The sequence below is a fragment of the Pteropus medius genome, unplaced genomic scaffold, assembly GCF_902729225.1.
Source record: "Pteropus medius unplaced genomic scaffold, Ma_sr-lr_union100, whole genome shotgun sequence".
NCBI classification, from domain to species: Eukaryota; Metazoa; Chordata; class Mammalia; order Chiroptera; family Pteropodidae; genus Pteropus; species Pteropus medius.
Genome location: NW_024345602.1, coordinates 1,354,651 through 1,379,892, shown reverse-complemented (window position 1 = coordinate 1,379,892; position 25,242 = coordinate 1,354,651). Strand labels below are relative to the sequence as shown.

At 39.4% G+C, this 25,242-nt stretch overlaps 1 protein-coding gene and 1 pseudogene across 1 annotated transcript in view; one reads left to right on the top strand and one right to left on the bottom strand.

The window, feature by feature from the left end:
* Nucleotides 1–1,597: 1,597 nt before the first annotated feature.
* Nucleotides 1,598–25,242, bottom strand: part of ISY1 (ISY1 spliceosome associated protein) — a 33,131-nt gene continuing 9,486 nt past the window's right edge. Inside the window, exons 6-11 of the mRNA XM_039874622.1 lie at nucleotides 20,941–21,053; nucleotides 18,077–18,194; nucleotides 12,133–12,255; nucleotides 11,185–11,306; nucleotides 2,733–2,819; nucleotides 1,598–2,334 (exon numbers count right to left, since the gene is read on the bottom strand). Of these exons, the coding sequence (XP_039730556.1) occupies nucleotides 2,227–2,334; nucleotides 2,733–2,819; nucleotides 11,185–11,306; nucleotides 12,133–12,255; nucleotides 18,077–18,194; nucleotides 20,941–21,053 (671 nt within the window). The 3' untranslated portion in view covers nucleotides 1,598–2,226. The remainder of the gene's footprint in view (nucleotides 2,335–2,732; nucleotides 2,820–11,184; nucleotides 11,307–12,132; nucleotides 12,256–18,076; nucleotides 18,195–20,940; nucleotides 21,054–25,242) is intronic.
* On the top strand, nucleotides 15,540–18,083 carry LOC120612152 (40S ribosomal protein S3a-like; annotated as a pseudogene).

Here is a 25,242-nt window from a genome sequence, read left to right as displayed (position 1 = left end):
ACCAGTTGTGTGACCATGAGGAAGTCATTTCTCCACTCAGGGCCTTAGTTTCCTCAGATGTGGGACACTAATTCCTGTTCTGCCTGCACCTGGGGAAGCCACAATGAGATCCTGGTGAAGAGGGCCCTTGTAAACTAAAGGGCTGGAGCAGGGAGCTCCTGTTCCTGTCTCTATCCCAGGTGGTTTAGCCAGCTCAATTCTGTTGACTGAATGAAGTGAGCCTAGAGCCCTGGACAGTCCAGATGGTCCAGAGTCCAGGCACTTGCCAACCACCTATTCCAGGGAGAAGGAATGCCTGGTTGTCTGAATTTCCTGCTCTCACCAAATACAAGGCAGTCCCAAGCCCACATGCCCCTTGAAAAGAAGAAAACCATAACTGGGCCCATTTGAGCTGGGCACCCCAAACCCTTCCCAGAGATTCTGATGTGAGCCATGCTGTCCTGAGGGCCCTCCATTGCCTCTGCCCACACCAGACACTGCCCAGACCCTGGGGCTAATTCACAGGACCAGTGCTGGATTTTAAAGCCAGGGGCCCAGAGGGACTTACTCAAAGCCCCCACTGAGTTTGCTACTGAGTCCTCCTACTCAGGCCAGGCCTGGGCTGGGTGCTGGATTCCAGAGCTGACTCTGACCCTGCCTGGCTTCCAGGGGATCTGCTCCCAGAGCTCGGACCTCAACCCTCCTCTGTATCCTGCACACATTCACTGAGGGGCTTGGCTGGTGGGGGTGGGGGTGGGGAGCACCAGCACTTCCATCAGAGAAGCTAGGATGCAGGGTGCCCCTTCCCTAGTTATGTCCCCTCTCCTCATCCTCATCACTCTGAAGTCCCTCCTCTGGCACCTTCCCCACATGGCCACTCTGCACCTCACCCAGCCTCTATCTGACCTGGCACCTGCCTCTCTGGTCTCCACAGCTGGCTGCAGGCCAGGTCACCTTGTTCAGAACTCTGCACGGCTCCCTGCCACCTTCAGTTTCCCTCAAGAAGGGCCTCCAGAACCATCAACAGCCTGGCCACACTCTCCCCAATACTTGCCACCCACAGCCACACAGGGCTGTTATGTCCAGAATGTGCTGCTTCCAGGCAGGCAGACCATCCCCTACCCAGATGAAGAACTGAACCCCTACTGTGTAATGGGCTTCTCCAAGCAGGACTTCCTGTTCACGAATAGCCCAAGCTGGGGTCCTGACCCAAAGGACAGCCACCCGGTCCTGACACTGACTCCCAGACACTCCTAGGACCCCTCTGAGCATGGGGAAGGCCCCTTGCCATTGCCCCCAGAGGCTGCAGCCTTTGCTGTTGGTTCTCCCCATTAGAAAGAAAAGACCCAGCTCAAATGGCAGGTTTGGATCCAACTCATGCTTCCTGGGCATCCATGGTGTACTTTCACACAGGCCACCTCAGGGGCACAGTGAGGATGGCTATGCCTACCTACCTCAGCTCCCAGACAGAATCTGGGACTGGTCACAGCCTTCCCACACTTGGGCTGTATGTTTTTGGACTCTCTCCCCTGCAGTGATTCTGAACATCACTTTTCAATGCAACCATTGCCTCCGTACAGGGAGCCCAGGGAACAAGCTGCAGACATGGAGGTTTCTCCCATATATAAAAATCTTTTAATAAAAATATCTCTGCAGAACCAGTCAAAAAATAGAATTAGCAAACTCAACTTCCTGCCATCTGAGCAAGAGGGAATGAGCCAGGCCGAGTTGGCCATAAAGAACTGTGCCTTGCCCAAAAGGGACAGCTCTGGCTGGCTGCTGACACACAGGATTTAGGCTCAGGGTTGACAAATCTCATTTTTCAAGAGGAGTTACAAAGATGTCTTTTTAATAAAAACTACCTTTTTTTAATGATGGTCACTAATTGATCACCCTCCCCACCCAATGAGAGTAGAAGGCTAAATAAAACATTTATAAGCAACCAGTTAGCAGCCCATTTCGCATATCAAGGATAACAAAAAGTGAGTTCATACAGTAGCAAAACGCGTACAAAGGTGATGGCTAAAGTGTTTAGCATGTAGACAGCCTGCCAGGGAGGCACAGGGCAGACTCCTCCCAACATTAGTAGATGAAGTCAGAAAGATAAGAGATGAATAAATGATCATAAGTAGCAGGAAGCCTGACAGCACTAGCCTGCCAGCCTGCAGTCCAAGGACAGCAGAATCCAGCTGGGGCTGAAGGACTTCTAGCAGATTTCCAGACCCCAAGGATAGCCCTTGCTCGGCCCTAATATCCCAGGAGTCTTTTGGCCTCTTCGCTCTGGGCCTGCAGGGTCTCACTTGCATACTTCTGGAGGAGTTCCATCTTCTTCCTTCGAACAAGTGCCTCCTCAATCTGTGGATAGCAAGAGTAAAAGGCTCATGCTTCATTCCTCAGTAAGACCCTCCATGCCTTGCTGGAACCCAGCCAGGAGGGAGTACCTGAGGGGGATGTCATCGAGGAGCCCAATACCCAGAGCAGTCGCCAAGGTCCTGCTCTCTCCCACGGGAAGTATGTGAATAGTGTTTGTCACTTTTCTCTACAGCAAATGAAATCAACCCTGCCTTCTTTGGATTCCCCAACCTATTATGAGCACAGTGACCAGTGCCATGTGCTCAGGAGTCAGAGCTGCCCAAATGGATAGACAGAATAAAAAAACCCAGTAAAGCACTGTGTGGAGTCCTCTTTAGAGGCAAGGCCCCTGGCACTGGGGAAGCTCCACCTGCAAGGGCAGTTCACAGCCTCTACCCTACCTCTTGCTGCGATGGCACAGGGACATGAGCGATGAACTTCTGCTGCCCGTCTTCCCCTCCTTTCTCTTGGCTGCCTTCCTCGTCAGACTACAAGCAGAGAACAACCAAAACTCCGTGAGTAGGAGACCGTGAAATAAATGTTGGTAGTGCTATAAAATGCATTACTCTGCAGCTGATTAAAGGGGGGAAAAAAGGAATGAAGAAGTTCTGTATTCATCCAGAAACACAGCAAAGACATCAAGTGCAAAAATCAACAAAACATTTTGTGTATTATGCTACCTTATGTATTGAGAAAGAAAATAAAAACTAGTGACAGCAGTGAGGACTAGGTAGATGGAGGACAGAGCTATGAAAGAGTGTCTTTGTTGACTATATATACTATTTGGTTCTTGAACTTTATGAATATATTATTTATTTTTTAAAATTAAATTTAGAATCTGGTCAAGATGGCGGAATAGGAACAGACTATGGTCATCTCCTCCCATGACGACATCAAAATTACAACTAAATTACAGAACAATCATTGAGAACCACCTGAAGACTATGTCAATAGAATTCCTGTAACTAAAAATATAAAGAAGCCACATAGAGAAGAGTATGAGGGGTAGAGATGCAGAACCGGCTGGCCCTCCACCCACAGTGTGGCGATTAAGAATAAGGAGGAATATCTCTGCTGCAGGGGTCCCTGCTGAGGAACGAGGGATCCTAGACCCAAACTGGGCTCCCCAGCCCCGGATACCAGTGCCGGAAAAGAGGAGTCAGCATAACAGCTGGCTGTGGAAACCAACAGGTATTACATCCAAGTGAGACAGAGGGCTGCAAGAGATGGAGGCACTCCTCTTGCAGAGCCTATGCATAGACCCACTTGCTCTGAGCTCCAGTGCTAAGGCAACAGCTCGAAAAGTGCCCAGGACATGTGGAAGGAACTAAATCGACAAGTTTCAAGACAAGTGCTCGAGGAGTAGGGATCGGGGCAGCTCTCTACAGACCAGAAGTGCTGGCAGGAGCCACTGTTTCCTCATTGACCCTTCCTCCCATCTAGTTGGCAGACACAGGTCGGTACTAAATATGAGATCTCCATTAACCTGGCTAACAAGGTTCTTGCCGCCCTGGTAATTCCCTGAAACCCTTCCCCAACCAACAAGCTCACCGGACCTGAGCCTCCTAAGGCAGCTCCAGATAAGCCTCATATTGAAGTCTTTCCTAAAATCTCTTAAAAATATACAAACCCCAAAAAAGCAGTGACGAGCCTTGACATGCCCTGTCCCTCTTGGAAAGCAGCCCAGAGCGGACATAAGCAGCAACTGGTCTCATGGGCAGCATCCAATCACATATTTTGAAAATCCTAAGAGGAAGCCCCAAACCACAGAAAAAGAAGCAGCGGCTAAACATGACCTGCACTGGAGCTCCTCTGAAGAGGCTCCAGAACCAACACACCTGATAGCCAGGTTAAGACCACACCACAGCATCACCCAAACAGCTCCACAAACCACACACCCGAAGGGCGCACTCAGCTGGCACCAGAGCCCTGCTAAAGTGACTCGAGCTCCATGGGGCCAGACCCCGTATAACATCTCACCTGCGACAGTCACGGGCACCCTCACAGCCAGTAAGCCTGACAGTCAGTCCCACCTACTGACATGCCAACAGCAACTGAGGCTAAACGACAAAAAAAAGAAAGGCACACACGAGGGAAAACCACAAAACACCCAGGTCAGCTGAACAGGGAGACTGCGCCATTGGGTCCCACAAGACACCTACTAAAGGCCACTCTACTAAGACTGGGAGATGTAGCAGACCTACCTAATACACAGAAACAAACACAGGGAGTCAGACAAAATGAGGAGACAAAGAAACATGTCCCAAGTGAAAGAACAAGATAAAACTCCAGAAAAAGAACTAAACGAAATGGAGACAAGCAATCTACCAGGTACAGAGCTCACCGATTATAGGGGAAGAATAGATGAATTCAGGGACAACTTCAACAAAGAGATAGCAAACATAAAAATGGAGACAGAAAACAAAAAAGAACCAGTCAGAAATGAAGACTACATTAGATAGGATCAACAGCATATTAGATGAAGCAGAGGATCAAATCAGCGATCTGGAAGCCAAGGTCATGGAAAACACCCAATCGGACAGCAAAAAAGAAAAGAAAAAAAGAAAATTAAGATAGTTTAAGGGACCTCTGGGACAACATCAAACAGTCACATCATAGGGGCAGCAGAAAGAGAAGGGAGCGAGCAAGGGATTAAAAAACCGATCTGAAGAAATAATGACTGAAAACTGCCCTAACTTGGCAAAAGAAATAGACATAAAAGTCCAGCAAGCTCTGAGAGTCCCAAACAAGATGGACCCGAAGGGGCCCACACCAAGACACATCAAGACACATCATAATTAAAATGCCAAAAGTTAAATACAAAGAATCTTAAAAGCAGCAAGAGAAAAAGCCAGAAGAAATTAATACAAACTATTCAGAGTGATGAAAAGCAAGGACCTAAAACCAAAACCAATACTCTACCCAGCAAGGCTATCATTTGGAATCAAAGAACAAAGAGTTTCCAGACAAGAAAAAGCCAAAGAACTTCATTGCCACCAAACCGGTATTACTATTACAAGAAATGTTAAAGGGTCTTCTTCAAGAAGGGGGGGAGGGGAGAACATAAATATGAATAATAAAATGATAATAACGATATACCTCTCGATAATCATTTTAAATGTAAATGGATTAAATGCTTCAGTCAAAAAACAGAGAGTGGCTGATTGGATAAGAAAACAAGACCCACACAAGAGACCCACTTCAGATCAAAAGACACACAGACTAAAAGTAAAGGGATTAAAAAGATATTTCCTGCAAATGGAAACCAAAAAAAGCTGGGGTAGCAATACTTATATCAGACAAAATAGACTTTAACAAAGGCTGTAACAAGAAACAAAGATGGGCATTTCATAATAAGGGGTCGATCCAACAAGAGATCTACGCACCTAACGTGGGAGCACCTAAACATATAAAGCAAATACTGACGGACATAAAGGGAGATATCGAGAGTAGTACAGTAATACAGTAATAGCAGGGGACTTTAGCACTCCATTGACATCAATGGATAAATCATCCAGACAGAAAATCAACAAGAAAACAATGGCCTTAGATGACACATTAGACCAGATGGACTTAACTGATATTTATAGGACATTTCACTCAAAAGCTGCAGAATATACATTCTTTTCAAGCGCTCATGGAACAAATTTCAGGACAGACCACGTGTTAGGCCACAGAATGAATCTCAATACATTGAAGAAGACTGAAACCATATCAAGCATCTTCTCCAATCACAATGGTATGAAACTAGTAATCAATTACAAGAAGAAAACTGAAAAGCACACAAACACGTGGAGGCTAAATGACATGCTACTAAACAATGAACACATTAACAAGACCAAGGAAGAAATCAAAAGATACCTTGAGACAAATGCAAATGAAAACACAACTACCAAAACCTATGGGACACAGCAAAGCAGTTCTAAGAAATTCACAGCAATACACCCCTACCTCAAGAAACAAGAAAAAGCTCAAGCAATCTAACCTCACACCTAAAGAAACTAGAAAAAGAAGAACACACGAAGCCCAAAGTGAGTAGAAGGAAGGAAATAATGAAGATCAGAGCAGAAATAAACAAAATAGAGTCTAAAAAAAATAGAAAAGGTGAATGAAACCAAGAGTTGGTTCTGTGAAAAGATAAAAATGGATAAACCTTTAACCAGACACATCAAGAAAAACAGAGGGCCCAAATGTATAAAATCAGAAATGAAAGAGAAGCAACAACCAACAGCACAGAAATACAAAGGATTACTTAAAAAAAAAAAAATACTAAGAAAAATTATACGCCAACAAATTGGACAACCTGGAAGAAATACACAAATTCCTAGAAACATACAACCTTCCAAGACTGAATCAGGAAGAAAGAGAAAATCTGAACAGACTGACAACTACCAACAAAACTGAATCACTAATCAAAAAACTCCCAACAAACAACAGTCCTGGACCAGATGACTTTACAGGTGAATTTTACCAAACATTCAAAGAAGAATTAATGCTGATCCTTCTCAAACTGTTATAAAAAAATGAAGAGGAGGGAACCCAAACTCATTTTACGAGGCCAGCATGATACCAAAACCAGACAGAAACACTACAAAAAAAAAAAAAAAAAAAGGAAATTATAGGCCAATAGCCCTGATGAACATAGACACAAAAATCCTCAACGAAATATTGGCAAACCAAGTTCGGCAGTACATTAAAAAGATCATAAACTACAATCAGGTGGGATTTATTCCTAGGATCCTGGGAATGTGATACACCACATCAACAAAATGAAGGATAAAAATCATATGATCATAACAATAGGTGCAGAAAAGCACTAGACAAAATCCAACAACCATTTATGATAAAAACTCTCACATGAGGACAGAGGAAGCGTACCTCAACATAATAAAGGCTGTATATGACAAACCCACAGCTAATATCATACCCAACAGTGAAAAGCTGAAAGCTTTTTCGTTAAGATCAGGAACGAGACACCGATGTCCACTTTCACCACTTTTATTCAACAGAGTACTGGAAGTCCTAGCCACAACAAATGGACAAACAAACAAACAAACAAACAAATAAATAAAAGGCATCCAAATTGGAAAGGAAGAAGTAAAACTGTCATTATTTATTGATGACATACTATATAGAGAGAACCCTAAAGAGTCCACCAAAAAACTACTGGAACTTATAAACGAATTTGGTAGCGTAACAGGATATAAAATTAGTATTCAGAAATTCAGAAACTGGTTGCATTTTTGTACACTAATAATGAATTATCGGAAAGGAAAATTAAGAAAACAATCTCATTTACAGCTGCATCAAAAAGAATAAAATACCTAGGGATAAATTTAATCAAGGAGATTAAAAGACCTATACTCGGAAAACTATAAGACACTGAAGAAAGAAACTAAAAAAGATACAAATAAATGGAAGCATATACCATGCTCATGGATAGGAAGAATTACCATCGTTAAAATGTCCATGCTACCCAAGGTAATCTACAGATTCAATACAATCCCTATCAAAATACCAATGGCATTTTTCACAGAACTAGCACAAATAATCCTAAAATTTGTATGGAACCACAAAAGACCCCGAATAGACAAAACAATCTTGAGGAAAAAGAACAAAGTTGGAAGTATCAGGCTACCTGATATCAAACTATATCACGAGGCTACAGTAATCAAAACTGGCATAAAAACAGACACAAAGATCAATGGAACAGAACAGAGAGCTCAGAAATAAATCCAGCCTTTATGATTAATTAATCTATGACAAAGGCAATAAGAATATACAATGGGGTAAAGACAGTCTCTTCAATAAAAGGTGTTGGGAAAACGGGACAGATACACGTGGAAAAATGAGACTAGACCACTTTCTTATACCGTATGCAAGAATAAACTCAAAATGGATTAAAGGCTTAAATATAAGACCCAAAACCATAAAACTCCTAGAAGAAAACATGGGCAGTCAACTCTGTGATAACACTCTTAGCAGTATCTTTTTGGATATGTCTCCTCGGGTGAAGGAAACAAAAGAAAAACAAATGGGACCACATCAAACTAAAAGGTTTCTGTACAGCAATGGAAACCGTCGACAAAACAGAAAGACATCTACTGAATGGGAGGAGATATTCACAAATGATACATCCAATAAGGGCTAATACCCAAAATATATAAGAAACTGATAGACTTTAACTCCCAAAAAACAAACAATCCAATTAAAAAATGGGCAGAGGACCCGAATAGACATTTCTCCAAAGAGGACATACAGATGGCCAACAGACATATGAACAGATAGATAAACAGATAGATACTCAGCATCGCTAATCATCAGGCAGATGCAAACTGAAACTACAACAAGATATCACCTCACACCCATCAGGCCGGCTATCATCAATAAATCAACAAACAAGCATTGGCAAGGATGTGGAGGAAAGGGAACCCTCATGTAAATTGGTACAGCCGCTATGGAAAACGGCATGGAGGTACCTCAAAAAATTAAAAGTAGAACTACCATATGACCCAGCAATTCCACTTTTGGGTATTTATCCAAAAAAATCCAAAACACCAGTTCAAAAAGACAGATGCATCCCTGTGTTCACTGCAGCATTATTTACAATAGCCAAGATATGGAAGAAACCTAAATGCCCATCGACAGACGAATGGATAAAGAAGAGGCATTACTTGGACATAAGAAGAATGAAATATTACCATTTGCTACAGCTTGGATGGACCTAGAGGGTATTATGCTAAATGAAATAAGTCAGAGAAAGACAAATACCATATGATTTCACTTATATGTGCAATCTAAAAAACAAAACAAACAAACAAAACAAACAAATTCGTAGTTACGAAGAACAAATTGATGGCTGCCAGATGGGAGGGCGCTTGGGACGATGGGTGAAAAAGGGGACAGTATTGGCAGTTATAAAAATAGTCACAGGGATGTAAAGTACAGCATAGGGAGTATAGTCAATGATACTGTAATAACTATGCATGGTGTCAGATGGGTACTTGACTTATTGGGCTGATCACTTTGTAAGTTACATAAATGTCTAATCACTATGTTGTACACCCAAAACTAATGTATTGTATATCAAGTATCATTGAAAAATAAGAAAAAATTATATTTAAAAAATGTACCACATATAGAAAAAAAGTCCATAGAGGCTGCATGTGAGTTAATAGAGATTACTAATAACCGAAGGAAATAATATGGCCTTGGAAATATTGGGAGAGGGGACTCCACAACTTGATGAGAGTTATTGTGTGCCAGATGCTCTACACCCTCTTCTCTCAACCTGGCTGCAATGTGGAGCTTGCTGGACATCCTTTGGTGGAACCTCTCAGTTGCTGTAGGTAGGTTCAAGAACTAGTCCAAGCAGTTTGAGAAAGCATTTAGCTGTATCTACTTAAGTTAAACACATGTCTACCCTATGATCTGGTAACTGCACTCCTCTGAATATACTCAACAGAAACAACTGCATGCGAACAAGAATGATCAAAGCGGTCCGATTTGTTATAGCCCCAAACTGGACACTAAACAAATACCTATGACCACTAGATAGAAAAGAGTATGCATGATTCCAATGATATATCAAGTTCAAAACAGGTAAACCTTATAGGTTATTTGGGTGTCACTCTCTCATAGGCCAAGAGAGTGACACCCAAAGGGGCAAAAGCAAGATTCTGAGTGCTAGTATGTTCATCTTGTAAAAATTCAATGACCTGCACACTTACCACTTGTGTTCTTTTCTGTTTATGAAATATTACTCAGCAATAAAAAGGAATGAACTCTTGAATGCAACAGCTCAGATGGATCTCAAGGGCCTTGTGCTGAGTATAAAGGCCATCTCTAAAGGTGTCATACAATACAACTCCATTTATGAAACATTGGGAGAAACTCAGTGAAGGACAAAACTATAATTATTTCAAAATAAAAAGTAAAAGTAAAATTCCTTTGGTGGCTGTCCATTGAAAACCTTTTAACCCTAGAGCCAGTGCCCCAGCTTGTCCCACCTGGCATGGGGCTGCTCACAGTAGCCTCTAATTAAACAAATATTCACTGAAAGAGCCAGTGGATACTTGTACCTAGAGAAAATCTTCCTAGGACACGCTGCCATCCTGCTTCAAATGCTTCACTATCCCTACTGCTCAACAGCCAGACCTGAGTATGAAACTCTGGTCTGCTATATCCTATGTGACACTGACCAAGTCACTAAACCTCTCTGAGCCTGCTTCCTTGCGAGTGATATCATAGTAAGTTCCTCACATAGGACCTGACTATGGATGAGTGATCCCCTGCTTTCTCAGTCCAGCAAATCAGCTCCACTCTGGACCTACTGGGGATCAAGGCCTAAACATGCCTAAACAAGGCCTTGAAGAAGAGCTGGGAGATAGGAGGCTATGCCTCAGAGGCAGGGATTGTAGCTCCATCCCTAACTAGACCCTCTGATAAGTCCCTTCTCTGTTCTGGGCTGGTTTCCATCTTTAAAATGGGAGTGTAAAGACTACATTTAAAAAGAAACAATGAGGTCTAAGCTAAAACTTGTATGGCTTCAAATATGTTTATATATTCAATTCCACTATATTCAGTAGGGCCTATCTCTAAGACGCAAGTAAGCAATCCCTGATAAAGCAGTTTATAAAGTGCTCTCAAAGCCATTACTTTCTGGAACCCTCCCTATGATACTGGGAGGTGATCTTCATACCTGTCTTCCAGGTGAGCAGACTAAGGTCTTGGCTGGAGGAAGGGGCAAAGCTTCCTTCTTACCATACCATCTGATTCTCCAGGAACCCAGGCTTCACAATTCAGAGCAGAAGGTAGTTGAGTGCCAGATGACCCTAACTGCCCACCCAGTACCTCCTCCTCAGTGACAGCATAGATGTTGATCTCTTCCTCCTCTTCCTCCTCCTCTTCCTTTTCTCCTCTTGCCAGCCGGGCCTCTTTCTCTGCTTTCCACTTTTCCACTAATTCGGCTCTGACTGAAGACAAGGGAGAGTAGGTGTTACTTTGGTCTCTAAATAAGCTTTAAACACTATGCAAGGGAAGACCACGATGTTCCCCTAGGAAAGGGACACCTGTCATTCTGCTCTGGTGGGTGAAAACTGGATGTAAGGAGCAGTCTGGTCTTAAAACAGCTCTGGCTTTAAGTCTCTACAAGGCAGCTTTTTAGGAAACATCCTCAGATCCTCCCCAGTTCACCAACCTGCTGGCTTCCTGATATGCTCACATGAAAATGGAGATGCAGTTGTACAGCATGCTGGCAAAGAGCTCCAATTCCTAAGCTTCCAAAGCCCTAGCTCAGTGAACCACATAGGGAGCAGCACTAACTTATTCTTCACAGGGTTGTCATGAGGCTTCAAAAGAACATCCATAAAAGGTTCAGCATAATGTCTGGCATAGAAGAAGCACTCAGAAAGGGAGACCCATCTTGCTCTACAGTGATAGCCCATTAGCTGTGTTTAAAACAGATTTAAATCTCCTTAAGTGGGCACCAATTCATGATTTCAAGAAAAGCCAGTCCAGGAAGGAATCTAGATGATGATTCCTAATGGACAGGGACCAGGTCAGATGCCACTCTCTGGTTTCCCCAGTATGCTCCTTCAGGCCCAACACCACACTAACTGCCTCATAGTTACTGTGTGTGTGTATGGCGGGGGGTCATTAGACAGACCATTTCCTCTGAAGACCATTAGCAACAAAGAAAACTCCTTTTTGGAATAAAGCACTATTTAAAAGCCCATTTTCAAAGGAGAGAACAGAAACCAGATACCAACCAGTAATGAAATAAAATGCCTGCAAACCTACATCTCTTTTCATATTCCTGCTCCAAAGGCACAATAACACCATCGTCTTCATCTAGGTAACCATAGTATTCAAAATCAATTGCCTTCATGAGCTCAGCACGTGTCTTTCTCGGAGGAGGAAGAGCTGAAAGAAAGAGCATCGACATAGCTGAATTTCCCATCACGATCACACTCAAGCCTTCCCCCTACACAATGTTACACAGGCATACAGTACATGTGTTCATGAAAATATGAAAAGGCACTTCTCTACACTGCTAATAGGATTATATAAGTGGTACTAACCTTTTAAAAATCAGTGTTGAAATCTTTGACCCAATTAGTCCATTTAAAAGGAAACTATCCTAAATTAATAAACAAAAGCTGGCAAAGGTTTATGGACAGAGATGTATATCACAGCACTATTTATATAACAGTGAAAACTTGGAATAAGCTAGGATTATTAATTGCAGGATGTGTGGGATGGGGTAGCCTGCAGCCCTGATAACGCTGTTTCACAAGGTACTTTGATAACACTGGAAATGCCATAATTTTTCATTGAGAAAACCATAATGGGAAAACATAAGTATATAGGTAACACAAAAGAAGCTATAAAAGAACAAAAAAGATAAATGAGAAAGTTATGAAGAAAATATTTTCAGACTAAGGATTACTATTCAGAATATTTAAGTAATTCTTGAAAATCAAAAGGGAAATGACAACAGACTAGTCAAAGAATAAAAGCTGATAATTTAAGGAAAAACTCATGCACGAAAATTTCAATTAGTGATTGGATTGAATCATCAATTTCATTAGTAATCAGAGAAATAAAAAATATTTTTCAGCCATCAGATCAGCAAAAATATTTACAATTATGAAAATCTGGAAATAACTAGACGTCTACCGAAGAAGGAATGGTTTTATAAAGTTAAGGTTCATTCATACCGTGATATTCTCTAATCTTTCTCACCCATTAATAGAGTTCTAAGTAGAACTGTGGGAGAATATCAATGGATATCACAACATGACAGGTATGGGAGAGCCACTGTGTTTTGGCAAGCCTCCATCTGCTGCTGCTACCAGTCTGAGTCAGTGTGTTGTGGGTGGTAGTCACCATGGTGGCTGCAACCAGGACAGAGTGCTAGGCTGAAATCTGGCTGGTTCACAGCACTGCACTCAACCACAGGGACTGGTTTAAGGGTGGAACTATGATCTAATCAAAACCAAACAAATTCAATTCTGAGAATTTTGCTTGAACTGCTGAGAGAGGGCAAATATTAAGTCAATGACAGACACAAGCCTCGAAAAGTTAGAGAAAAAAAAACCTCACACAATGGAAGTCAAAACTACAATACAGAGAAATATGAACTACAATCAGTCACTCCTGATTACCTGTGGGCTTTTCAGTTATGTGAGCCAATAAATTTAGGCTTTTGTGCCTAAAGTGAATTGGGGTTGGGTCACCTGTCACTTTTACTAATGAAAGTTAGCTGATGGACTAACCATAAAAGTGCATGTAAAAAAGCCTGGAAGGGAACATGCCAAACAGATGATAATGGTTACCAGTTAACTCTAGCAGGGGCACTGTGACTAGGGAAGGAAGGGGGGTGGTCAAGAGGGCTGTACTATACTATTCAAATTATACTCGATTAACTTAGGCACTTTCTTGTTTAAAAAAAAAATCTATGACTGGAATAAATAAAAATAAATTAAGAAAAATGTAAATGAAAAAAATAAACACATAGACTATAACATCAATTTAGGAGCCCCAACACCACCATCACAATCCTTAAAACCTGGAAGGAAATATGCCCTGATATGTCAACAATCATCATCAATACGTTATGAAAACGCAGGTGGTTTTTTTCTTATTTCTGTATTTTACAACTTATCTGCAATAAAATTATATTGCTTTGATAATGAACAGCATAATATTTAAACTCTAAATTATTTTAAAGCAATGTTAATGACACGTGCAAAAGCAGTTTTAGCATAATGAATTTAAAAATAAGCAGGGTTAATAAAGGTAGAATTATATTTTTAAATTGGTGAGAATACTGGTATCACTCTTTTCTGCTTTTCACACTTTTTCTATAGTGTTTAGACTACTTTTCCAAAAAGCAAAATTAAAATACAGACATACTTCATTTCATTGTGATTTGCTTTATTGTGCTTTAGACATTGTGTGGCAACACTGCTTCCAGCAAGTCTTTGGCACCGTTTTTACAACAGCACTTGTTCACTTTATGTCTGTCACATTTTGGTAATTCTCCCAGTATTTCAAACTTTTTCATTATTATTATATTTGTTATGGTGATCTGTGATCAGTGGTCTTTGATATTATTACTGTAATTGTTTTGGGGCACCACAAACCACACCCATATAAGACAGCAAACTTAATCAATTACTGTGTGTTCTGACTGCTGTGCTGCCCATTTGTTCCCCCATCTCTCTCCCTCTCCTTGGGTCTCCCTATACTCCGAGACACAACAATATTGAAATTAAGCCAATTAATAACCCTACAATAGCCTGTAAGTGTTCAAGTGCAAGGAAGAGTCACATGTCTCAAACCTTAAATCAAAAGCTAGAAATGATTAAGTTTAGTAAGGAAGGCATGTCCAACGCTGAGATAGGTTGAAAGTTAGGCCTCTTGAACCAAGCAGTTAGTCAAGCTGTAAATGCAAAGGAAAGTTCTTGAAGGAAATTAAAATTGCTACTCCAGTGAACACATGAATTATAAGAAAACAAAAGACTTATTGCTGATGTAGAGAAAATTTTAGTGGTCTGCGGAAAAGATCAAGCCAGCCCACGACATTCCTTTAAGCCAAAGCCTAATCCAGAGCTAGGACCTAACTCTCTTCAATTCTATGAAAACTGAGAGAGGTGATGAAGCAGCAGAAGAAAAGTTTGAAGTTACCAGAGGTTGGCTGATGAGGTTTAAGAAAAGAGGCCATCTCCATAGCATAGAAGTACAAGATGAAGCAGCAAGTGCTGCTGTAGAAGCTGCAACGAGTTATCCAGAAGATCCAACTAAGATAATTAATGAAGGTGGCTACACTAAACAGATTTTCAATAGGTGAAACAGCCTTATACTGGGAGAAGATGCCATCTGGAACTTTCATAGCTAGAGAGAAGTCAATACCTGGTTTCAAAGCTTCAAAGGACAAGCTGACTCTCTTATTAGAAGCTAATGCAGCTGGTGACTTTAAGTTAAAGCCAATGCTCATTTACCATTCTAAAAATCCTAGGGCCCTTAGAGATAATGCTAAATCTACTCTGCTTGTGCTATATAAATGAAACAATAAAGCTTGGATGACATCACATCTGTTTACAACATGGTTTTCTAAATATTTCAAGCTCACTGTTGAGACCTACTGCAGAAAAAAAAGGATTCCTTTCAAAATATTACTGCTCATTGACAATGCACCTGGTTACCCAAGATCTCTGATGGAGATGTACAACGAGATTAATGTTGTTTTCATGCCTGCTAACAAAATATCCATTCTGCAGCCCATGGTTCAAAGAGTAATTTCAACTTTGAAGTCTTATTATTTAAGAAACACATTTCATAAGGCTATGGCTGCCAGAGATAGTGATTCCTCTGATGGATCTGGGCAAAGTAAATTGAAAGCCTTCTGAAAAGGTGTCACCATTCTAGATGCCATTAAGAACATTCACAACTCATGGAAAGAGGTAGAAATAGCAACATTGACAGGAGTTTGGAAGAAGTTGATTCTTGGATGACTTTGAAGGGTTTAAAACTTCAATGGATGAAGTAACTGCAGATGTGGTAAAAATAGGAAAAGAACTAAAATTACAAGTGTAACTTGAAGATGTGACTAAATTGCTGCAATTTCATGATAAAACTTAAATGGATGAGGAGTTGCTTCTTACGGATCAGCGAAAAAAGTGGTTTCTTAAGATGGAATCTACTCCTGGTGAAGATCCTGTGAAGGCTGTTGAACTGACAATAAAGGATTTAGAATATTACATAAACTTAGTTGATAAAGCAGTGGAAGGGCTTAAGAAGATTGACTCCAATTCTGAAAAAAGTTCTATTGTGGATAAAATGTTATCAAACGGCATAGCAAGCTACAGAGAAATAGTTCATGTAAGGAAGAGTGAATCGATGCTCATCGTTGTCTTATTTTAAGAAACTGCCACAGCCACCCCAGTCTTCAGCAACCACCACCCTAATCAGTCATCAGCCAGCGACATCGAGGTAAGACTTTCCACCAGCAAAAATATTATGACTTACTAAAGGGTCTGATAATGGTTAGCATTTTTTTAGCAATAAAGTATTTTTTAATTAAGGTATGTACATTGTTTTTTTAACATAATGCTATTATTGCACTTAAAAGACTACAGTATAGTGTAAGCATAACTTTTATATGCACTGGGAAACAAAAAATTCATGACCCATTTTATTGAGAAATTCGCTTATTGCAATGATCTGGAACCAAACCTTTAATATCTCCAAAGTATACTTTTACACAAAAACTCCAGATCAGTGGTTTCCAACTGTGTTTTGGAAAGCCAAGGTTTTGCTGAAGTTCTCCAGGGCCAAAGAAGAAAAGGGCAAGAGAGGTGAGGATGCCTGGACTGACACAAAACAGCTTTATTTTTCTCTATTTTTATTTTATTTCTCTTTTTTCTATTGTGGTTTGGCCCAAGGTTTTATTTGTCCTTCAGTTAGTACTTTTTCAAATAAGTGGAAATAAACCCTATTCAATGAACTTTAGAGTCTGCCCAAACAATTTTGGGAAACTTCAAACAGGGGAACTCCTCATTCAGAATGAGAAACTGGCATGTGCAAAGGGTGTGGAATTTGGCACCAGTAAATTCTGGGTACTTTCCAGCCCCCACTGTGTGTCCTGGGCTCCTGACTTCAACTCCTAGTGCTAAGATTTTTCATTTAAGATTTGGAAACAATAATTCCGACACTATAGGGCTTTGTGCAGCTGAGAAATAATACAGGAAAAGCACCCAGCACATAGCGTTGTCTACTGTTATGATTATCGAAAATTCAAGGCTAGCTTTTTTGGCTCTCTAAGCAGCAGCATGGCAGTTGGCAAGAACAGGCACCTTACAAAAGGCAGCAAAAAGGAAGCCAAGAAGAAAGTGGTTGATCCATTTTCTAAGAAAGACTGGTATGATGTGAAAGCACCAGCTATGTTCGATATATGAAATACTGGAAAAACACTAGTGTTCTTGTGAGAACTCAAGGAACCCAAATTACATCTGATGGTATCCAGGGTTGTGTTTTTGAAGTGAGCCTAGCTTATCTGCAGAATGATGAAGTTGCATTTAGAAAATTCAAGCTAATTAGTGAAGATGTTCAAGGCAAAACTGCCTGACTAATTCCATCGCATTGATCTTAATCCATTACAAAATGTGTTCCATGTTCAAAAAATGTCAGACTATGACTGAAGTTCATGTTGATGTCAAGACTACTGATGCTTATTTGCTTCACCTATTCCATGCTGGTTTTACTAAAATATGCAGCAATCACACTCAGAAGACCCCTTATGCTCAGCATCAACAAGTCTGCCAAATCTCAAAGATGATGGAAATCATGACCCAAAAGGTGCAGACAAATGACTTGAAAGAAGTGGTCAATAATCTGATTTCCAGGTAGCACTGGAAAAAAAAAAAAAAACCATAAAAAAGGCTTGCCAATCTATCTACCCACTTCATAATGTCTTTGTTAGAAAAGTAAAAATGCTCAAGAAGCCCAAGTTGAACTGGGAAAAACTCATGGAGCTTCAAGGTGAAGGTAGTAGTTCTGGAAAAGTTCCTGGAGATGAGATAGGTGCTAAAGTTGAACAAGTTGATGGATGTGAGCCCTCAGTCCAAGAATCTGTTTAAAAATTCAGACCTTTAATGGTGACAAATAAATACCTATTAGATATTTAAACACACACACACACACACACACGGCTAAAACCACCCAAACATTAATTACTTACGTTCTTTTTCAAATAGCTCTCTAACACCAGGCAAATCTTTTGCTGCTCCAAAGTATTTGTAACCTCGATTTCCTGGGACTTCTTTCCCTTCATGATCTAGCATTTTAGGGCCAACTTTCTTATTGGGAAGGAAAAAGAGAAAATGAAATCTGATCCTTAAACCCACTATTTCCATGTTTGCAAATATATTTTAAGATAATAATGCTTAACATGAAAAATATATATGTACACAGAAAAATATTTAGGTACTCTTTTATTCCTTAAAATCAACCTAAATTCCTAAAAGTAGGAGGACGATTTAAGTAAATCATAGCATATTTATGGATGCAATAAATATGATGGTTCCTATAAAACTCTTATATTAATTTTGAAATGCTTATGATATGATGTTAAGTGACAAAAGCTTATTAAAAAAATTGTAAACCACATACATGACAAGCAATAGAAAATGAAATATCCAGAAGATAGAATTCCGTCCATTAAAAATAATGATGTCAACAACTACATGTAGTGTATAGGTCCCATACTAGAGGGAAAACAGATCAGCCAAGTAGTTACATAAAGTTATTGTACCAGAGTTAAATGTCTTAAACTTGATAGCTCTACCATGGTCATATAAGAGGACATTCTTATTCTTAGAAACTATACACAGAAGTATTAAGGGGCAAAGGAGCATCATGTATTTAAGCTTCAAATGGTTCAGAAAAATAAATCTCAAGGTACAAATAATAAAGTAATACAGCAAAATGTTAAAAACTAGAAAAATCTTTATAAAGGATTTAAGTTCTCTGTATATTTTTGCAACTTTCATTTATATAATCATTAAATAATCATTTATATAATCATTTTTAAAAGCTCAAAGATGCTTTTAAAAATGATTATATAAATGATTATTTGACCTGAAAATATGCTCCTTATATACTGTTATGTGAACAAAGCATATAGAATATGAACCAACTTCTATAAAAATAAACATATATATGCACAGAAAAAATTCTAGGAAATGTTAATAGCAGCTATTTCTTGGTGGTAGGAAAATATTTAATATATTTTATAACACACAGGATACTATATAAAATTTTTATATTTTATAATTTTTATACTTTTTTGCATAAAAGTATATATCATTCATATAATCAAAATTATTATAGAACCAAAACTGTACATATAGGAATATGATCTCAATTATAGCATTCACAAAAAATAAGAAAAGGAAATATTCAAATAGTTGCACCTAGGTAATGGGACTATAACTGACTGTTCTGCTTCTTTATACTTTTCTGAACTTGATAATGTATTACTTTTTCTTTTTTTGATTGTGGTAAAATTCACATATCATAAAATTTACCATCTTAACCATTTTTATGTGCACAGTTCAGTGGCTTTAAATACATTCACAATGTCATGTATCCACAACTATCATCCATCACCATAACTCTTTGCCTTATAAAACTGAAACTCTAAATGTATTACATTTATACATATAAAATGAAAATAAATTTCTTCTTTATAGGTATATAGGGTGAATTTATAGAGTTAATACCAGGAAGTTTCTTGATACTCTTGTTCTTTTTTGAAAATACTTTTTTAATTTTTCAATTATAGTTAGCATACAATATTACATTAGTTTCAGGTGTAGAAAATAAAATTTTATGCATTAAAAAACTCAATGTTAACTTTGGGTGGTGGAACTTAAGAATACCTTACATATTAATTTTGTAATGCTTCTGAGGTCACTTTTCTAGGAGGGTTAATAAATCTCCGCATTACTTTAATGCAGTTTGACAGAAAACAAAATCACCATCACAAAACTGCTGAATGAGAAAGTTCCTAGTACAGTGCCTAGAACAGAGCAAGTTCTCAAGAAATGTGCGTGCCTTTCCTTCTGTAATGGGAAAAATAAATGCTTCATTTTTATTCCAGGTATTAAAGTGAGAATTATGGTTGTGCTAGACCTTCACGAAGGTGAAAAGACCATAATGTAAAAAAACTACATGCATTTCATATATATATGCATATATATGAAAACATACATATATTTTCTCACCTTTTGTAAAGGTCTAACACAACCATAATATATATATAACACATTACAGTTCACTTATTAGATACTATTGGTTCAAATGACCTGAGGCAGATCTCTTCACAAATGAGTGAGCAATGAAAGCTCTGGGTCAGTATTTTTCAAAACAGACCCAGTAGTGTGTCATGAAATCAATTGAGTCACAATCATCAATTTCTTAAAAATCAAAATAGATCAGAATAGAAAATACTAAAGTCCATCAACACATACTAAGTGTTTTTTTTATCACATTTCTGTGTTTACCAGGTTATGATATGAAGAGAGTGTGTGTGTGTGTGTGTGTGTGTGTGTGTGTGTGTGTTTTACATTGGGTTATGGTTCTAAAAGCTTAAAAGCCACTGTTCAAGAGTGTTGCATTAATAAGAGTCCAAAGAAAGGAAAGAATGGAGTGTTCCAAGGTCCCCTCAGGTAAAAATCCAATAAATGTTGCCCTAATTCCCAAGGAGTTCAGAGAAGGATGTGAGAGGGCCACGGTCATTTTAAACAAGAGGCCCAGAGAGACTAAGTAGCTTATTCAGGAACATCTGCCTGGTAAATACACGTGCCCTGTCTGCTCTGAGACTAGTGCTATAGAGTCTTTAAGCATCATCCAACCCATCCTTTTCATAGGTTTCCTGTCTACATGCAACAGGCACTTTTCAAGCCTCCTTTCATTTCTTTAGTGCCTACTCTTTGGTAGGCATGGGCTAGGAGCTACAGGCTCCTTGACAGGACCTACCCAGCCTGCCCAAAAGCTCCCAAAACTCCTTCCCAAGAGCCACTGGCGCTGCTGCTTACTTACTCCATAATCAGGACCACCCAGCTCTTTTATCCGGACCTCCCAGTGTCCTTTCTCTCTCAGCAATTTGTTAATTTCATCATTCAGGTCACGAATTCGAAATTCACCTAAACCAGCTAGAAAACAAAAACATTTATACATTTCTTCAAAATATCACTCAATTAATATCAACATCTACCAAGGGCCTATAACATAAAAACAGTCATTTAAATTTATAAGAAAAACCAACTACGCTCAAATAAATAAAAGGGCAAGGTTTACATACAGAGCTCCCACCAGCATAGGAAAAAAATCCTTGAGAAAAACTTCATCTTTATTAGCAACCAAAGAAATATAAACCAAAGCAATCCTGCAGTTCATTTACACAACAATTAAAGTAGCAAAATCTTACAGGTGGGGGGACTTAGCATTCAATTCCAGCAAAGATGCAGCAAGGCTAGTAGCCTTCTGTATTGATTTAGTCCTTTCAAGAAAGCAATGTGTTGTTAAATGGGTACATCATTTGGCAAAGACTATAGCCTGAGAATTAGGCCTAAGGGACTAACTTAAAAAGATGTGCACAACGGAGTTTGTTGAGGTGTTGTCTATGATGGCTAAGAGTAGGGAGCAGCTGGGGCATCTCACCACAGAAGAGAGAAAATGGTTAATGAACTCTGGTATGCTGAAATGAAACACCGTATAGCTGTTGCAAGGAAGTATCCCTCCCTTTCTCCATTGAATTGCTCTCTACCTTTGTCAAAAGTCAACTGATCACATATGTGTGACTCTACTTATGGACTTCTTATTCTGTTCCATTGGTCTATGTTTCTATCATTCACAAATACCATATTATCTTGAATACTGTAGCTTTATATTAAACCTTGAAATCAGGTGGCATGAATACTCTAAGTGTTCTTTTTTCAAAATTGTTTTGGCTGCTCTAATTCTCTTGCCTTTCCATTTAAATTTTAGAAACATATTGATAACATATATTTAAAAAATCTTGTTGGGATTCTGATTGTGATAGTATTTAAAAAGAAAAAAGAATCGCTATCTTTCCTATACCAAGTCTTCCCATCAAGAGATACTGTACATCTCTCCATTTATTTGGCCTTCTTTGATTTCCTTCATCAGTGTTTCATAGTTTTCGGCATACAGATCACACATATATTTTGTTAGATGTATATTAAAATATTTCTTGTGCATTGATGCTTTTGTAGATAGCACTTTAAAAAACGTTCCAGTTCCAAATGTTCATCACTAGCATATAAAAATAGAATTGATTTTTGTATACTGACCTTCTACTGTGACCTTGCTAAACTCCATTATTCATTTTAGAAATCTTTCTATAGATTTTTTTTGGAATTTTCTACATAGAAAATTATGTGACCTGAGAATAGAGCATTTTATTTCTTCCTTTCCAATCTGTGTGCCTTTTATTTATTTCTCTTGCTTTACTGCACTCTAGGAATTCCAGTATGATACTGAATAGAAGTGGTGAGATATCTTTACCTTCTTCCTCATCTTAGGAAGAAAGCACTCAATCTTTCACCATTAGGTATGAGGCTGGCTACAGGGTTTTTTGTAGAAGTGCTTTATCGAGGTAAAATGTTCCCTTTTATTCCTGGTTAGCTAAAAGTTTTTATCATGAACAAATGTTAAATTTTGTCAAATACCTTTTCTGCATCTACTGAGACAATCATATGGTTTTTCTTTAGAATGGTGATTCAGTGAATTATATTAATTTTTGAATACTGAATCAGCCATGCATTCCCAGAATAAATCCCACTTGGTTGTGCTGTAATGTCCTCTTTATCTATTGCTAGATTTGATTTGCTAATGCTTTGTTGAGGATTTTTATGTCTATATTCATAAAAAATATTGGTTTTAGTTTTTTCTTTTCTTGTAATGTCTATTTCTGATTTTGGTATCAAGGTAACATGTACTAAAATTTACAAAATGAATTAGGAATGTTGCCTCTTCGTTTTTCTGGAAGAAACTGTATAGAATTGGTATTCCTTAAACGTTTGGAAGAAATGACAAGTAAAGTCATCTGGGCATGGAGTTTCCTTTGTTGGAAGGTTTTTAACTAAGAATTCAAATTCTGTAATAGGTATAGTCTACTCAGGTTATTTATATCTTCTTGAACAGTATTTCTAAACGAGGCACTATTGACTTTTTGGGTTGGATAATTCTCTGCAAGATGCTTAGCAGCATCCCTGATCTCTATCTACTAGATGCCAGTAGCACTCCTCCAGTTGTAATAACCAAAATTTCTCCAATACTGCCAAATTTCAAAATTTCAAAATGCTGCCAAATGTCCCCTGGGGGCCGAAACTGCCGTGATTAAGAACCACTTCTCTAAAGTGAGATTTAAGAGTTTGTGTCTTTCAAGGAGTGACCCATTTCATCTATTTGGTAAAATACAGGCATAAAGTTATAATATTCCCTTATTACCCTTTTATAGAGTCTGTAGTAATGCTCCCAATTTCATTATTGATATTTATAATGTGTCTTTTTTTTCTTAGTCTCACTAGAATTTTATCAATTTTATTGATCTTTTTTAGGAAGCAGCCTTTATTTTCTCTATTCATCTTCTGTTTTCAATTTCATTGATTTCTGTTATCTTTATTATTTCCTTCTTTCTGCTTTCAATTTAATATGCTCTTCTCTTTTAGTTTCCTAGGGTAGAACCTTAGTTCACTGGTTTAAGACCTTTCTTATTTTCTACTATTTTAATGCTAAAAATTTTCATCTAAGCCTTGCTTTAGCTGCTTTCCATAATTTTTCTTGTCCCCTAAATTTCTTGTTCTCATTCTCATGCAAGTAAAAATGACTTGGGAGACTTCTGGTCAAGACAGCAGAGTAGGTAAACTCTGTGCTTGCCTCCTCCAATGACCATATCAAAATTACAACTAAACTATAGAACAACCATCATAATAACAACCTGAAGACCATCTGAATAGAAGTCTTATAAATAGGGATATAAAGAAGAAACAACGTCGAGACTGGTAGAGGTGGAGATGCAGAATGGGCAGGTCCCACACTCATGGTGTGGCAATTAAAAATCAGAATAGGTATCTCAGCTACTTACGTTCGTTCCTCCATGAGTATCAAGGAGTCCCAGCCCCATTCAGGGCTCCCCAGCCAAGGGCTCCAGTGCCAGGAAGAGGCGTCCCTATGACACCTTGCTGTGAAAATCCAATGGGGATTACATCCAAGTGAGACAGAGAGCTGCTGGAGACCTCGGCGATGAAGGTCTCAAAGGGCCCAAGAACAAATCTACTTTGCTCTGGGTCCAGCATAGAGGCAGCAGCTCAAAAAACACCAGGGGCATATAGGAAGGAACTAAATTGACTAGGGCAAGGACTGGAAGAGCAGGGTTCAGGACATCCTTCTCCAAGGATGGAAGTGTTGGCAGGTGCCACTGTGCTTTTGTTGAACCCTACTCCCACACAGCCAACCAGGCACAGGTAGGTACCAAATATGAACTTTCCATTAGCTTGGCTAAAAGTATTTCCACCACTAGATAATTACCTGACACCATACCACACCCACTCATGCTCCTCGCAAAACCTTTTCCAGCAGCAACTCCAACATATTCAAACTGCCTCACCTCATGCCACAAAATTTGTAAAATTTCTCAAAGGTCAAGAAACCCCCAAAAAGCAGCCACTGACCTCAGTGTACCCTGTACCTCTTACTAAGTAAATTCAAGCCAGACACAAGCAGCGAATGGTCTCAACATACATAGTAAACACGCCCATCAGAAACTCCACGATTAGTATAAGAAGCTGCCATTCGTGGATTGGAAAGTAGCCACGACTAGGCAGACACACTGAGTACAAGCAGCAGCTGAATGCAACTCACATCATGATACCCAAAAAGGGTCCAAATTCTGACACTAATGGCAGCCAGCCTCAGTGCATAACCTCTATCAAGTGCAACCAAGCCTAGAACAAACAGCAAACAATCAAATTCTAAGAGGAGGCCCCAAACCACAGAAAAAGAAGCAGCGGCTAAACATGACCTGCACTGGAGCTCCTCTGAAGAGGCTCCAGAACCAACACACCTGATAGCCAGGTTAAGACCACACCACAGCATCACCCAAACAGCTCCACAAACCACACACCCGAAGGGCGCACTCAGCTGGCACCAGAGCCCTGCTAAAGTGACTCGAGCTCCATGGGGCCAGACCCCGTATAACATCTCACCTGCGACAGTCACGGGCACCCTCACAGCCAGTAAGCCTGACAGTCAGTCCCACCTACTGACATGCCAACAGCAACTGAGGCTAAACGACAAAAAAAAGAAAGGCACACACGA